Genomic DNA, 14,657 nt, shown 5'->3' on the forward strand with positions numbered 1-14,657 from the left:
CTCCCACGCCGGCACTCCACAATGTTATTAAGCATATTGTCTACAAAATAAGACTTTATCCACAAACTCTTTCTTCACAGTAAGCTTATGAATACTTGTCAGACACAGATTGGAGATCCATGTTTCCTCTTTTGCCATTCGCTACAGTCTCCATGGACATGAAGATTTCAGCACATGGGTATGTCTCCTGAAAGAGTTTGTGCTGCCCAGCATCATGAGACCCCAAGCATAACTGGGATCTCTGAGTACTTCCAAAAGACCCTGCAATAGATCCTTAGTTAGGTAACTAACTTACCCCTTTTTGCTCTTCTTATAAAGTTTGGCAATCTTTTCAACTGGCAGCCCATATTTCTCAGAGATCTGAAATAATAAAAATAAAAGAAATATCACTAAAGATGAATGAAAACTATAAAATTATCACTTCTTACCTTACGTAAGACATTAAAACAAAATCTCTGCAAACTTGGCAGGATAGCTATAAAGGAAAGTCTGTCCCAACTATATCATGCTTTCATTTAAGGATGACTTGGGGAGCAATAATCCTGAACAGCTTAATCAAACCCCACAATTGTCTCCATCCAGAAACTTGGATGCTATAGTTTTTATAGGGTGTGAGTCATCTGAACTGCCCCAGCATTTCCTAGTGCTCTGCTCAAGGAGTCAATGCACTTCCCAGCTTCAGATTTTATCAGGGAATTTCAATCTGATCTGTCTGTTGTTTCTTAATCTGATATTTTGGGCTCATGGATGCAAAGGCTTTTCCTGTCAGGCAGAAGGCAGACACATGGCAACACAACAGGAGCTGATGAACTGATGGAACAACAAAACCATACACATTTCTATTTCTCAAAGACATTTCAAGGTTTGTTAAGCTAACAGGACTCTCCATGGTGGTACTTTGGTCCAAAAAGTATCTTCAAGGTACCTTTTATTGTGGGAGGGCTACCAACATCAAACACACAGGACTAAGAAGCTTTTGTGTTATTGGGAAGGTGACTCAGTCTAGGTACTACAGTAGCAAAATAAAAACACTATTTGGCTCACAAAACATCATCTGAGTGTATAGATAACAAGATGAGATGTCACAGAGAAGTGTGTTATCAAGGTAAAGTACTTGGAAAATACACTTTTTACTAAAGCAACTAAAACAATAAAGCAGAAAATACAGTAAAACTTTAGAAGGAATAATTATTTAGCTGACAAATTACCCATGCCAACAAGTACTTTCACTGGGATGCTTTGGTATTGCTTTGCAGCAGTGTACTAGTTACTTTTTTGAATGTTTGTTCTGCAGTGAATCTGCGGTGTGCTTATGAAGATGCTGTCCCTGGGCCCTTCATCTGAGCCACGTTTGCTTTCTAAATTATGATTCCCCTTTGAGGGAACAGATCTCACAGTTCATACTTTAGGATCATCCCAAAAGGCAAAATAGTTACAAAAAAAATACTTTTCTCCCCCCAGTGATTAATGTTCTGTGGTGCTCTACTGCCAAGCAAAGTAAGTTTCCAGCTCTTCCCAGGTGAAATGAAGTTGCAGTTAAATAGCTGACTACTTATCTTCTGCATTAGAGAACTGAAATGCATAATTAAAAATCCATTTAAAGACTGGAAAACATCAGTCACTGTAAAATCCTTTCTTTGTGTTTGTATTCAGAGTTCTGTTGAGAAAAGGTATTTTAGGGAAGTACATTAAAGCAATTATCACAAAAGAGAAAATGGAATTGATAAACTCAGCACTGAGGACAGATTCAAAGAGCCACAGGTTGAACACCAAGCATGGCTCCCATCCAGACAGCCAAGCTTCTCTGAAAGAGAGTAATTAGCCTATACTTGTCTATATCACCCACAATAGTATAATTGTCACCTTAGACCAGATGCAATTTTGTACCTAAAAACTATCTCTAATAATGCACAAGGGTATCAGCTTGACAGGTATTCTATAGCATAACTCCAAGATTCCGAAGAACCAACAAAACCTCTCTTAGACTGAAAACAGTGTCCTCTGACTATTAGCATATATTGCTGGCTAGCAGAAAGGGGAATAACTGATGAGGGACAATAGACCCATCCACTCCCTAAGTTTTCCACCTAGCAGAGAACAAAATACAAACTGAACCTGAGTGATATTTGCTACTTCAGTTTCACTTGCACCAGCATGTTTCATTATTCTCTGGCTTTGCTTATCATGAACAGAATGACATCAGATAAAAAAATCTGGTGTTGAATTTTTGTATTTGTGCTTCTGTTGTACCCCTAAATTTAAGTGTTCATGTAAAGCAATAATAAAAACGGCTCCATTTCATTAGACAGTTGAAAAAATCCTTTTTAACAGGCATTGGAGAAAAACTGGCAACCCAAACCTGCAGCAAGTGCCACAACTGTGTGAGCACGAGGAAACAATCTTCCTCTCTGAGTTGTTAACTGTGAAGCCTAGTGACATTGTAAAGATCAACACTTTAAGACATTTTTCACTGACTCCATGCAAATAAACAAGCCAAGCAAAACATTTCTTGCCAAGGAGGCTTAATAACAGCTAATATACAGCATTCTGCACATTCCAGCAAAAATCTTCCCTAGAATATTTGGCATACCTAACACTCATGCATTCCAAATGTTGCTCAAAGCAGTTTGAGACTCTGGGACATCACTTCCTACATAAACCATGAGAGATTGGGCTGAGAAAGCCTTGCCTGTCACACTGCCTATGACAGGTGTAGGGTTTATATAACATGCAGGGATTAGTGAGCTTTGCAAAAGATTTCCAGCTGACTGAATAAGCACATTTCTCAGGAACCCCTGGGATTCAATCAATTATACCAAACAGCAAGCTGTGGAAGCAAGACCTAAAGTGGGGGTATGGGAGAGCCTCCCCCTCACAGTCTCCAGTACAAATGTGCTAGGTTTGCTGCAGAATTGGAGAAAGCAGAGAGCAAGCATCTGCTAGGGCATCTCACTTAACACCCTCTTCTCAGGGTGTTTGCTGGCAGGTGCAGAGGGACCACCACTTACTGCCAACTTCCATACAAAACAACAAGATTTCTCACCTGAACCCAGGCAGGCTACATTAAATTTTAAAAAGGTATTTTTATTTGGAAAAATATTTTTCCTCATCATCTCCATTGCCCACTTGTCAATTTTCTGAGCAGAAATTTCTTTGTTAGGATGCCCAAAGCAGTGTGACAGCCTTCTGAGTGGCACTGAAATAGCTGTCTGGGTGTTCCCTTGGGCTGCAGCCCCCTGGCATGGCAGGTTTGTCTGACTGCACAAGCCACCAGAAACGCTCTCTGCTGGAGTCAGGAAGCCAGAAAGGGCAATATCTGGGCAGGTCAAGGCATGCAGGAAAACACCTTTGCCAGATTATTTCTATGAAATGGTCTAGTCTGTTGCCCTACACTAGCTGGAAGATGACACATACAGTATCTAATGGTCTAAGCTAGCTCTATTGAACTCAGCTGTTAGCTTTTAATTATTGACTTTGGGAGATGCATGAATTTCCCAATTTGAACTGCCTTCTGTAATTTGAATAAATACGTAATTTTGCATAGTGTAAAATTGAGGTACCTACTGAGATCCACAGTTATCCTGACTTTGGATCAGGCTGAAAGCAGGATGTAGAGCTGGTCATGTGTGTGATGTTTTGCTATTTTCTGTTGATCAAGATGACTAGTGAAAACCAAATATCTGCATCGCTTCCTGAGACATGCTGCATTTCTGAAACCCAAGACCTCTAGATACTTGCCAAAAGAAAGATATCTAATTGAGAAGGAATCCAGTTGTTAACTTGGAAAAGGAGTATGCAAGTAGAAAATAAACATAGGATCTGAAAAAAACTCTGAAATATGATATTAATATCATTAATAACAAAGTTAGGAAAAAGTCAAAGATCAGGAATAGTGACCAACAAACAGAAAAAAAAAGTAAAATCCATAAACAGAGAAGGAGGTATGACTGAGGATCACTGGAGCTTTTGCAGATCTGGTGCTCTGTAATACTCAGAGGCTCAGCTCCTAAATTCTTAATACTGAGACTAGAATGGAGCACTTAGGATACACACAATTACAAAACTACATGATTTGCTGCAACGACTGTAGAGAGAATATTTAAGAATATGCACTTTGACAGCTTTCTGGCATTGTTTTATCCACAATATCCAACCAAAGAATTAAAATTTTCTGAGTGTGTTCCTTCCAGTGAGCTGGGACATTTTACAATAGATTAGATTTCTCTGGTGCTGAAAACATGCCAGTGAGTCAGCAGCTGTGCTGACTGAGGTATGCAGAAACCTTTCCTGCTTCTGCACCAGCTTTGTTTTTGTTACATGGTGGCTGGAGAACAGGCATGGAGAGGCACAGACTACTGGAGATAAAATATTCATGCTAGCTTGAACAGTTATAGGATAATAACATACTTCTAACTTCCATACAAAGACAAGATCAAATTGTGTTGCAGCCTACCATGAATCAGACTGCTGCCTCTTCAAGCAAAGCAAAAAAGGCTTTTGTTATCCATGTGCTCTGCCTGACAGCTGAGCTGCAGTCACAGCTAACAAAGAACATTAGCAGAAGCACAGTTAGGACATCCTTAGCGTGCCACTGACTCTCCTGAGGGATACCCTCATCCAAATAGGTGCCTTAAGCAACTTCATTAACCCACAAATCTTTTTCTGCCTTCTGCTACTGGCCAAATATTGACCAAATAACTCAATCTTTACTGCATTAAAAGTGTTCAGTACATGCAACAAGATACTGTGACAGTTTTAAGAGAGTATAAATATACACACTTCTAGCACTTGGCTGAGTTCTCTAAGGGACCCAGAGGGGCACTTTCATCCATTTCAGTCTTCTCCCCTACATATAAACAAGGCTGGAAATCAACTCAGCATCCCACATGTCAATCTCACATTCCCTCTCTTAAACAGTGAGACACGTGATTATTTCTAAACTCTCCCCTTACCAAATTTCACGGGCCATCAGCTCATATAAACAGGATTAAACGTGGAAATAGCAACTATGATGACAGCTAATGGGTAACAAGCAAAAACTCAACTCAAAGAAGCAGCAGAGAAGCAACTGGTAGGTAGGTCATGCTGTAAATGAGGGCTAGGAGAAGGAATTTGAGACAACATATGAATGACAAGTCTGCACTGGCTCAGCACCTGCCTCTTACATGCTGAACAGCAATTGCACAAAGGCCATATGAAATTCCCACAGGAACGGCACATCCTTGGGCCTCTTCTTGGAAACCAGGCTGGGAGTGTACTGATAAGCATTACAGTAAAAGATTCAACAGGCTCTGAACCATCAGTTTAGAAAGAAGCGTATCAGAAAATGAAGCTTGCACCTCTCTCCTTCTCTGACACTGGTTAACTACTGCTAGTCCTCAAAGCTCAGGTCTCCAACAATCAGCTCTCTGATGCTGTTTAAACCCAGTAACCTGCTGACAACAGTGAATTAGGAAAATGCCAGCTTTTCAGAGCTGCACTCCAGAGAGCCTTTAAGAAATGCTTTAAATGCACTTGAGAATAACTTCATCTTTGTATTATGGTTTATATCAATAACACATGGAAAGCCTCAATATTTTCTCGCCAAGAAAGACAAACAGTGTGAGTACATCAGATACTTACAGCTTCCATTAGCCCCTTTACTGTGGGTGATTTCAGCATCAAAGCATCAAAGACCTCATCTGTCTCCTTCCTCACATACAAAAGCACTGAAATACAAAAAAAAAAAAAAAAAAAAAGAACAAACTTGGAGCAGGTTCAGTTAATTGCACAGATGAAATACCCCACGCTGAATAGAAAAACAAATATTAATCCATGACAGATAAAATGAAGCACTGAAGATAGTTTGCACTTAAAAAGATGTACCTTTAATATCATCAGTGATCTAGACATGGACAACACATCATAGTTGCACTGAAAAGACAGTATTGAAAATTCAGCAAATTTAATCTAATGTGAAGATTCTCTATCTTCCAGAATCTAAATCTCCTTTTACAGAAAGAAGCTAAAAAGCACTGGGACCTTGTCCCTTGGTTATAGGACAAAACACACAGGCTAGGTCTTCTTAAAACTCTGTCTTTGCTTGTACCTCATCAGGCTTCATCTAAAAGGCTGGGAAAGGGCATTCAAAAAAGGCAAGTCTGGGTTGCCTTTAGCTGTGTTTTTGAGAGCAAAATCAAAGAAAAGGTAAAGAAATAGTTGTCTCTGACATTACCATGCAGATGACTGCAAAGGGCCTGACCAGTATGAAAATAAACACTGGGGAAAATGAGTTCAAAGTAATTTTCGAGACTTTACAGGGGAGACATTTAAGAGCACACCTGGCAGGGAGACATTTACCAGTGTGCCCACCTACTTAGGTACTCTAATGCCATTTCTGTTCCTTTTCCTCCCTCAGATGCCCTGCTAGCTGTTAGTTGTCCACAGACACAGTGCCCTGCCCTCTCTAGCTTTCCTTTTCTTCACACTTGCACAGGTAAAAGGAGGAACCTTGCTATAATATGGCAAAAGCAAAGCAGACAGGTACAAAGCATGTAACCATGGACACTAGAAAAGTGTTTTAGGCATCATCTCACATGACTGATAAGTTACAGGTTAAATAAGATGTTCTGCAATTTATTTTGTTTTCTAAATAAACTGCCTTTTCAAATAGCACTGCTGCACATGAGGTACAAATACACATCCACTGTCATGTCTGTGTGACAAATTACATTGGTAACTTTTTTTTTTTTTGGTAGATAGAAAAGGGCATCTTTTGATGCTGAAAATTCTTACAGTCCAAGAGATATCTTCACCAGGTAATTCAATAGATGACGTGCAGATGAACCAAAAAATATGATGGTATTTTTCATATAGAAGTAATTGTGTAGAAGCTAATTCTCAGGTCAAAACACCAGCAGGATGGACTTGGGCCCATTTGCAGAGAATTGTAGCTTCTTTGCCCAAGTTTTGAAATGACTGGAAAAAAATCATAGGTAGTTCAGTCCCCTGACTTGGCCTACAGACCAAACATGTAAGACAATGTTGGGTTTTTTGCATCTTCAATTCAGAAATACTGGCCACAAAACTGCTACCACAGCATGCAGAGCCACATCCTTTTCACCTATGTTTCGGCAGCTCTTTGGGGCCTGGCCTGAGAACATCCTTCTAATGGACTAAAAAGCTGACAACTTTGGGTCACAAAGCGTCAAAATGTAAAAGGAAAAAAAAATTCCACACCAGGAGTTAAATTTTACCATGCCTGACATGTTTAATCGCATGAACAAGCACTCACTCAATGGGCTAATTTTACCGCTACTACTTATATTCATTTAGTAAACCTTTTCCTTGTGAATAGAGGGTTGTCCTGTAACTCCTGGCTTTACAGACATCTGGAGCTCTGCCAGCCTTAACAGTTACAAATATATCTGAAAGGAGAAAGAAAAAATCACTTGGTCCAAGGTTAAACTTGGTAACATTACACAATCCCAGTGCTGAGCTTTACTGTTGTGCTTGGTGTGCTAGGCACCATTATACACACAGAGAGGTGGGATAAGTAAGCACATGGGGGGTGTTAGGTTTTTCTTTACCCTGACAGGTGTGAAACTCCTGGCTTTGATTCAGTAGAGCACTTTTCCACAAACGACTTGTGGTGACAGTGATGCCTTAGGAAGCCCCTGTCTCATCCCTGCCCTTACACCCTCTTACTCTGGCTTGTCTCAGTGAATTTTCCTCAATAACAAACTCTCTCAAACAGCAGATGTGAGTGAAAAAACAACTCTTTTTTGAGTTATTCTTCAAACAGATCAGATCCCTGCCTCAGTGTACAATGCAGGCCCACAAGCCTTCATGCTGGCAGAGCAGCAGAGAGATAGCCACAGGGGGAGGCACAGCCAGAGGGGAGGGAAAGGGCTGCAAAGGCTCCACTGCACTCAGCAGCAGCATTGCCACTGAATGACTGTGACCATGTAACACAACTCGTTCTCTGATCCTACTGTCGCCACATTCATATAACATCTAGATGGGCTCACTCTAACAGTACAAATCACAAGATTTAGAGGGGAACAAGAGGGAAATCCTGTCCAAGGTAATGAGCTAGTTTAGCCTGAAAGTTAAAAGATGAATTTGAACTTGTCTGATCTACTCCCTGTTCTTAGTCCTTAACCTTCTTGCTAGCATTGAACTCCACTGCAGACCTTAATACTCTTTAGATGTTAAAAAGAATTGCAAAAGGGGGGGGGGGGGAGATAAATTTGTCTTTAGTTACTTAAGAAATACCCCCAACACACCAAATTGCAGAGAGGCAAAACGGCCTTTGCTCAAGGCAAGGGATATTGTTGCACCAGTAAAACTTTTGGAAGCCAGGCCACCAAATTGAGGATTTATGTGTGAATGCAGAGGAACAGTGTTAGATACTGTTTTTAAAATTGTTAACAACAACAATACATGAGGAAAGAAGAAACTAAGGACACAATGAGACAGTAAGACTTGGGGCCTTAGGAAGGTCTGAGCCTGGACACTACCAATGCTGTGACAGGCACCCTATGAACAATGACTACAGTCTCTGTTAAGTAGTCTCTGGATGGAGATGTGGTACATTTTAGTCAAGGAAAGAAGGGCTGGTAGCTGTAATTTGGGTTTCCTTTCCTACATTTGGAGTTTTCATTATTGCCCAGGCACAAATTCCCTTGGATGGCTGTCAACCTCCTGATTGTTGGGAATCCAAAATGTTTCAGAGTAGTTTAGCATGACTTTCCTAAGAGACGAAAGCCAGACAAAAGACTACTTTCTTGAAACTGAGAACTTCAGGATTGGAAATAAACCTGATCTATATCTCAGCTGCTGGATTTATAATTAATGGGAAACTCCCTATGAAATCTCAAAGGGAAAGTGATTTGAAAATTTACTGAGAACTCAAAACAGGAAAAAGCCAAGTCTAGCCAAGTAACTAGCTGTGATGCACATTTGGTACAGATTAACATACTTCACATTTCGGTGTTGGGCACTTGGGCTTCCCTTAGAGGTCAAGGAGATGAAAGAATCATTCAAAAAGAGGCAGCTACCTGAGTGAGAATATGAACAGTTCGCAAATCCCTTCAGGGCAGTTCTCTTGAAGGCTGCCCCTTAATATTTTTACTTCCACCAGTGTTACAAGCAGGTCCAGTAGGCAGAGGTGAGGCCAAACACTTTCGCTTCAATTCTTCAGTGGGGCTTGGACACCTCACTGGCTACTACTTATCTGCCCTGCTCTGCTAATGAGACACCTTGGGAATACATTGCTTTTAACGTATATTTTAATGTATATTTTCACATATCAGACCTGCTCATTCCCAAACATTACACCTGCACCCACCCCATCTACACCTGCTCTCTAGGAGTTATTGATTCTGCTGTACCAAATAAATCTTGAGAAAAGAAGCTTCTAATATGGCAACGCTGGGGGAAAAAAAAAAAACAACCCCAAAACAATTTTAAAATACCCATTGAGTTCTCTGGCAAAGACAGCATTATCAAATGGGTAGATTCAGCTGAGCTGCACACCATCAGCACAATCCCAGATGCAAGGTTCCGGATGGCAGGAAGTTCACCAGAGCAAAGGCCACGCTGGAAAAGCCTTGGCCTCCAGCCAGCATAGCCCAAGATCAGAGAAACACTGACTAGGAAGGGGATGGGAAGAGAGCATCCTCCAGCTTCTCTGGTTCTGTGCCTCCCCTGGATTTAATCATTTTACATAGTTTTGCCACTAGCTGAATTTTTTTTTTCTTTCTAATCTTACCCTTGAAATGCTTGCAAGTCCTGGATGATATCAAAACAACTAACCATAGCAAAGGACAGCAATAATCAAAGCAAATCAATACCTCTTTGCAGGCAACTTCCTAGGCTTCCAGCTAGGAAACACAGGTGAAATTGTAGGAAATGACAGTTCTTTATGTAGCCCTCATGGCTGTCATCTTCTGCTTGATAGAACCCTGATAATGTGAATTTTGCCAAGGTCTTGAGTCAACTGAATGCAAGTCCATGGTCAGTGCTCACCTCACATAATTAATTTAAGATGCAATTAAAAGAATCATATGTTCACATTTATTTCAAGAAGATATCAGTCTCCATCCTATCATCTTCCATCATTCCCCTGGTTCAAGCACACCACCCTAACCAACACAGATACTTTGCAAATGTGGACTTGCGGAAAGCCATTTCTATAAAGCTCGAAGGAGTCTTATCAATGATACAAGAAAAACCCAGCTCACTTCTGTACCTTGTTGCTTTGTTGTCTCACAAGGTGACAGGCGAACCTCAAAATCCTTGCAAGTTTTAGTTACTTAAGTTTGTCAATAAACTTACATGACAGAACTCATGAGACTGAAGGAATGGCAAATATTCTCCAGGGTGTTTAACTGTGACAGTGTAGGAAGTTATCACGAATGGCACTGCACTGGAAGTAACTGTACACAAACAGACTTTTTGGACAAAACCACTTTCACTGCAAAGTTTAACAGCTCAGCCTAAGCTGTTGCTTCAACATAATTCAACTTGTAGCAGACTGGAAAATAGGAGTTGGTAGAGCACAAGAAATGCAGCTGTAATAATACCCATCTGGGCAGTAAAAACAGTTAAGGGAAACAAACCCTTAAACAATTCAGTTACATGTGCTGGAAGATGTCTCTCCATGTCTTATATTTCTTTTTGAGATTTTGTTCTGGTCAATCTAAGTCTGCAGTCAGCAGGAGCTTGCCTGTTAAGGTCTCTGTATTTGACCCAATGCATCTTGCATATTTGCTTGTGATCTCAGAACAGAAAAGATGAGCAAAAGTTAAAAATAGACCATCGCAGATTTGCTACTAGAACTTTTATGAACTTTGTAGCTTGGCCAAGAACCAAGAAACTTTCTAGTTTTTTTCTATACGCTTGTGTCCTGATCCCTTCTTGAGAGAGCATAGTCTTTTTTTTTTCCTTTTAAGTAATTTTTAGCATTTGTTAAAATGCCTCCTTATAGACCGGCAGATGCAAAGATCTCTTCTCCCATCTACCCATATTTGTGTTGGCACCCTACAACTGACTTTGTCCAAGCCAGTTTGAGGGTTTGAGTACCACAGGATTATTTTTAACTGCTAAGAAATCGACTGTTACCTCTTTTCAGACCTTCTTCTTTGATTTGTTTCAAAGGGGAGGGCCCAAACTCTTCCTCCACAGGCCGAAACATCCTTTTGACCAGGACACTGCTACTAGAATATACAAAAGAGGGACGGTAAAACTGTATTCACAGCAGAAAAGGAGACAACAGCAACAGTCACGACTCACTTTGTAGTCTGGCAAAAACACCCACTAGCTACTCAAATAGCACCAAAAACAGAAACTGTAAGGATTTAGCTTTTAATGCTTATCTGAACTATCCAGGCCTCTTAAATTGCCGAGATTGACTGGCTGGGACAGGTGACAGGAAAATATGTTCTGATGCTACACACTAAAGACCTTTAACTGTTTAAATATTGAGGGAAGGGGGTGGTTATTGCTTGATGCAAAAGAACCATTTGTTTCTCAAATTCCATTGTAAACCTTATGAAGAACATTAGTTTCAAAAAGAAATAAAAAGGGCCTCACGTTTGCAAGAAAATGTTGACTGCAGTTGCTCAGCCACTCCCTACCACAGGTCACTTTTTCCATGTTTATGCGAGTGTAGTTAATGTCACTCCAGAGTCTCAGACTTGAGGGTGTTCACTTGGGGATCAAGCAACTTAAAAAAGTATAGGACTGGCATGCAGTGTGGGCTGAAGTTCAGCCACCCATTTAAACCCTTATTTCATGGCATCTCCAACTGTTAGAGGGACTTTCATCAATTCTTCCAGTCCCTCTAAAGTCAAATAGGGGGTACTCCCATTTCCAACATTCCTTCTTCCCTGCTTCTGTTCTCTTTCTGCCTTTCTCTTCTGGCACATGGCCCATGGCCCATTCTCTCTGCAGTCCCTGTATTTGTTGCATACACGTGTGTGCACTGCTAAAAAGCTTTCAGGAATGCAGTGACATTCAGTGCTTCAATAAAAAATTCCTGATTTTTAAATTATTTGAGAACCTTAATGATGACATAGATGGCACTTCACTGTCAAACAAATTGTTCTGTCCCTGTATTGAACCTTGGGACTCTTTTACTTGGAAATGTATTAAAACACAGACTTAAAAAGCAGACAGTTTACATGGGAGAACATGAGGGAAGGAAGACAAAGGGGGTCAGTTTTATCTTATTTCATATTTTGTATCGACTTTCTGTGAGCTCAAACTGTTAACTGCAAAGCTTGTGAAACAACAAATATCTTACCCTTCTCTCTCGTCATCTGTATTATAGTAAACCTAGAAAAATGGAAATAAAAATCCATTATTCCCAAAACTCAGCACTTGTTTAACAGAATAACTTCAAAAGGGAGAAAAGACAACAAGTGTCTAGCAGTTTGTCATATGTTTAAAATCCTTTTCCTTCTATAAAACACAAACACCTCTAGTTCTAACTGTCATTTGGAAGAAGTGTGGCTTAGAGAAACTGCTGTTGATTATCATCTAGTGGAAATATATCAAAGTTTGAGAGACATTACCCTCTTCCCTGGTTTATATCATTTTCCCTATCATTTTACAATACTCTAAATCAGATCACTACTCACCTAAATTACCCTTAACACAGTTTAAGCCACAACACTCACAAGCTTTTGTTTGTATTTAATACTGACTGAAAATCTAATTAAACTATGAAGAACAAGATTAAACTACAGGCCTAATGGAAATACAATTACTAATGGTACAGCTGAACATTTTTTGCACAGGATGTGGGCAGAAGCCCAAGTCCAGTTTTGGGTAAATCCACATAGCTCAGAGACACCGGGACCGAATTTACAACAGCAGCAAATGAAGCTCACAGTAGCACGGAAGGTATATCATCAGAGTCTGTTGTCCAACACTTTACAGAACAGTCAGCCAAACTCCTCACAACGTGCCCACACTGCAGGTCTGCACCAACAAGTGCACCAGCCCTGCAGCTGCTGAGCTGTGGTGCAAGCACCGGGCATGGCAGCCGCTCCTGCTGGGCAGGGCAAGCCACCCCAGGCAGGTCTCCAGCACTCAGAGCATGCTCGGCTCTTACTGGGAGCCTTCACTTCTGAACCTGTGCAATGAAAATAGCTCAGAGGTGTGTGTGTGTGCAAAACTGAGGTCTGTAACTATGAGTTACAGCAATAAAAGACATGGCTGAACATTGCCTAAGAGCTAGGAAATGGGGATATCTTCCAGTTAGTTTAGAAAATTATTTACAGGATTATATATACAAAGGAATGCTTCCACCGTCTCCTGTTTTGAAACAAATCCACATTCTGGTTTGAAAGACACGAGGACAGAAGGTACCCAACACTGAAATGTGAGTGGGCGTCTTTCCAATTTGGGAGAGTAAGCCAGTGACAGCTGCGATTACAGCGTCTGCGCTCTTTGTGCTTTGCTCAACCACAATTCTCACTGCTTCAAAATAATTGACAATTCAAACACTCAGTTTCATTTAATCTTCCTCATTTTACTGTTTTTCAGCTAGATGCATATTAAATTTCCTCATCAACTATTTGTCTTTATAAACATCCATAAAGGTCTCACTCTGCTCCCTGAGATGTTAATAAATAACACGTTCATAGTAAAAAAGTTGTCAGAGCTGACCCTCCAGTTCAGGTTTTCAACTTCCCAGCAGGCGATAAAGTAGAAAAGAGTCAAGTCAGGAAACACTTCCTCATGTTTATTAGTGATAATAACTGCAAATACTGAGTATTAACATTAGTATGATGGAGTTTTACTTGGAAGAGTGAAAAATTTTTTTCAAGGAATTTCCAGATCTCTAGGTGATGCCGACAGAAAATGGGTAGGGTGTTCAGTGACCCTACTCTTGACCTTCCTACACCTGAAAGAGCTTGGTCTTTGTTTTCAGTTGTGACAAGGAGGGGGATCTCTGCTACCACAAGGTGGCACTTCATTTCACCAAGCCAAAGAGTACACTAAAAACCAGATTGTGTTTCAGTCACAAATCAACCTTATATTTAAAAGCAAAAGAATGACAAAACTGAAAAAACCTCAAACCAGTCAGTTGTCAAAGAAGTATAAATTCCTTCTTCGCACCCAGAACTGAGAAAGGTACATCTTACTTGTAAGATCTTCTATGAGTGATGTGCCAAAACTGCATTTATCAAAATGAGAGCTGAAACAAGCAGCCCCCAGGAACACTGATTTTTTTCCCTAAAACCTGCCCCAGAGCAGAGGCAGCCAGGTGGCAAGTGGGCATCTGCTCATCTCATGATTTCCTACCTGTCCAGTTCTTTGTAGGTTTCCAAAGTGAACATCCGGTATGAAGAGAACTGGCTGGGAATCCAGGTCAGCCATTGTTTTGAAGAAGGTGATATCACTCTTTTTCTGCAGAGGGAGTGCACTCAACTTCCCTTCAGCTGCTAGGTGAATCACAAAGCACAGGGTTGTGAAAGGAGGCATGTTAAGCATGACTTAGCCCCAGACCAGAAAGGCCCGCTTTACTCACCATTATTACATGAGGCTTGGGATGCCTGGCCTTTGCCTTTCTTCCTGTTCTGCTTTCTCTCTTCATCTCGGATTTTCCTTTCTGCTCCCTGATGCAAAAAAGACAACTCACAGGTATTAGCCAAAGAAGAACC

At 40.6% G+C, this 14,657-nt stretch overlaps 1 protein-coding gene across 8 annotated transcripts in view; it reads right to left on the reverse strand.

Annotated features, from left to right (window-relative positions):
• GRHL2 (grainyhead like transcription factor 2) overlaps positions 1-14,657 on the reverse strand; it is a 65,523-nt gene that overhangs the window by 5,346 nt on the left and 45,520 nt on the right. For 4 of the 8 annotated variants that reach the window (XM_066177819.1, XM_066177794.1, XM_066177803.1 and 1 more), the window contains 6 exons: positions 14,525-14,612; positions 14,299-14,438; positions 12,290-12,321; positions 11,107-11,201; positions 5,623-5,708; positions 296-360 (listed from right to left, as the gene is read on the reverse strand). In XM_066177819.1, coding sequence (XP_066033916.1) covers positions 296-360; positions 5,623-5,708; positions 11,107-11,201; positions 12,290-12,321; positions 14,299-14,438; positions 14,525-14,612 — 506 coding nt within the window. The remainder of the gene's footprint in view (positions 1-295; positions 361-5,622; positions 5,709-11,106; positions 11,202-12,289; positions 12,322-14,298; positions 14,439-14,524; positions 14,613-14,657) is intronic. The other 4 variants (XM_066177811.1, XM_066177775.1, XM_066177815.1 and 1 more) reach the window with 2 other exon arrangements.

Source organism: Chamaea fasciata, unplaced genomic scaffold (genome assembly GCF_029207755.1).
Source record: "Chamaea fasciata isolate MVZ Bird 193981 ecotype frontalis unplaced genomic scaffold, bChaFas1.0.hap1 SCAF_1, whole genome shotgun sequence".
NCBI classification, from domain to species: Eukaryota; Metazoa; Chordata; class Aves; order Passeriformes; family Sylviidae; genus Chamaea; species Chamaea fasciata.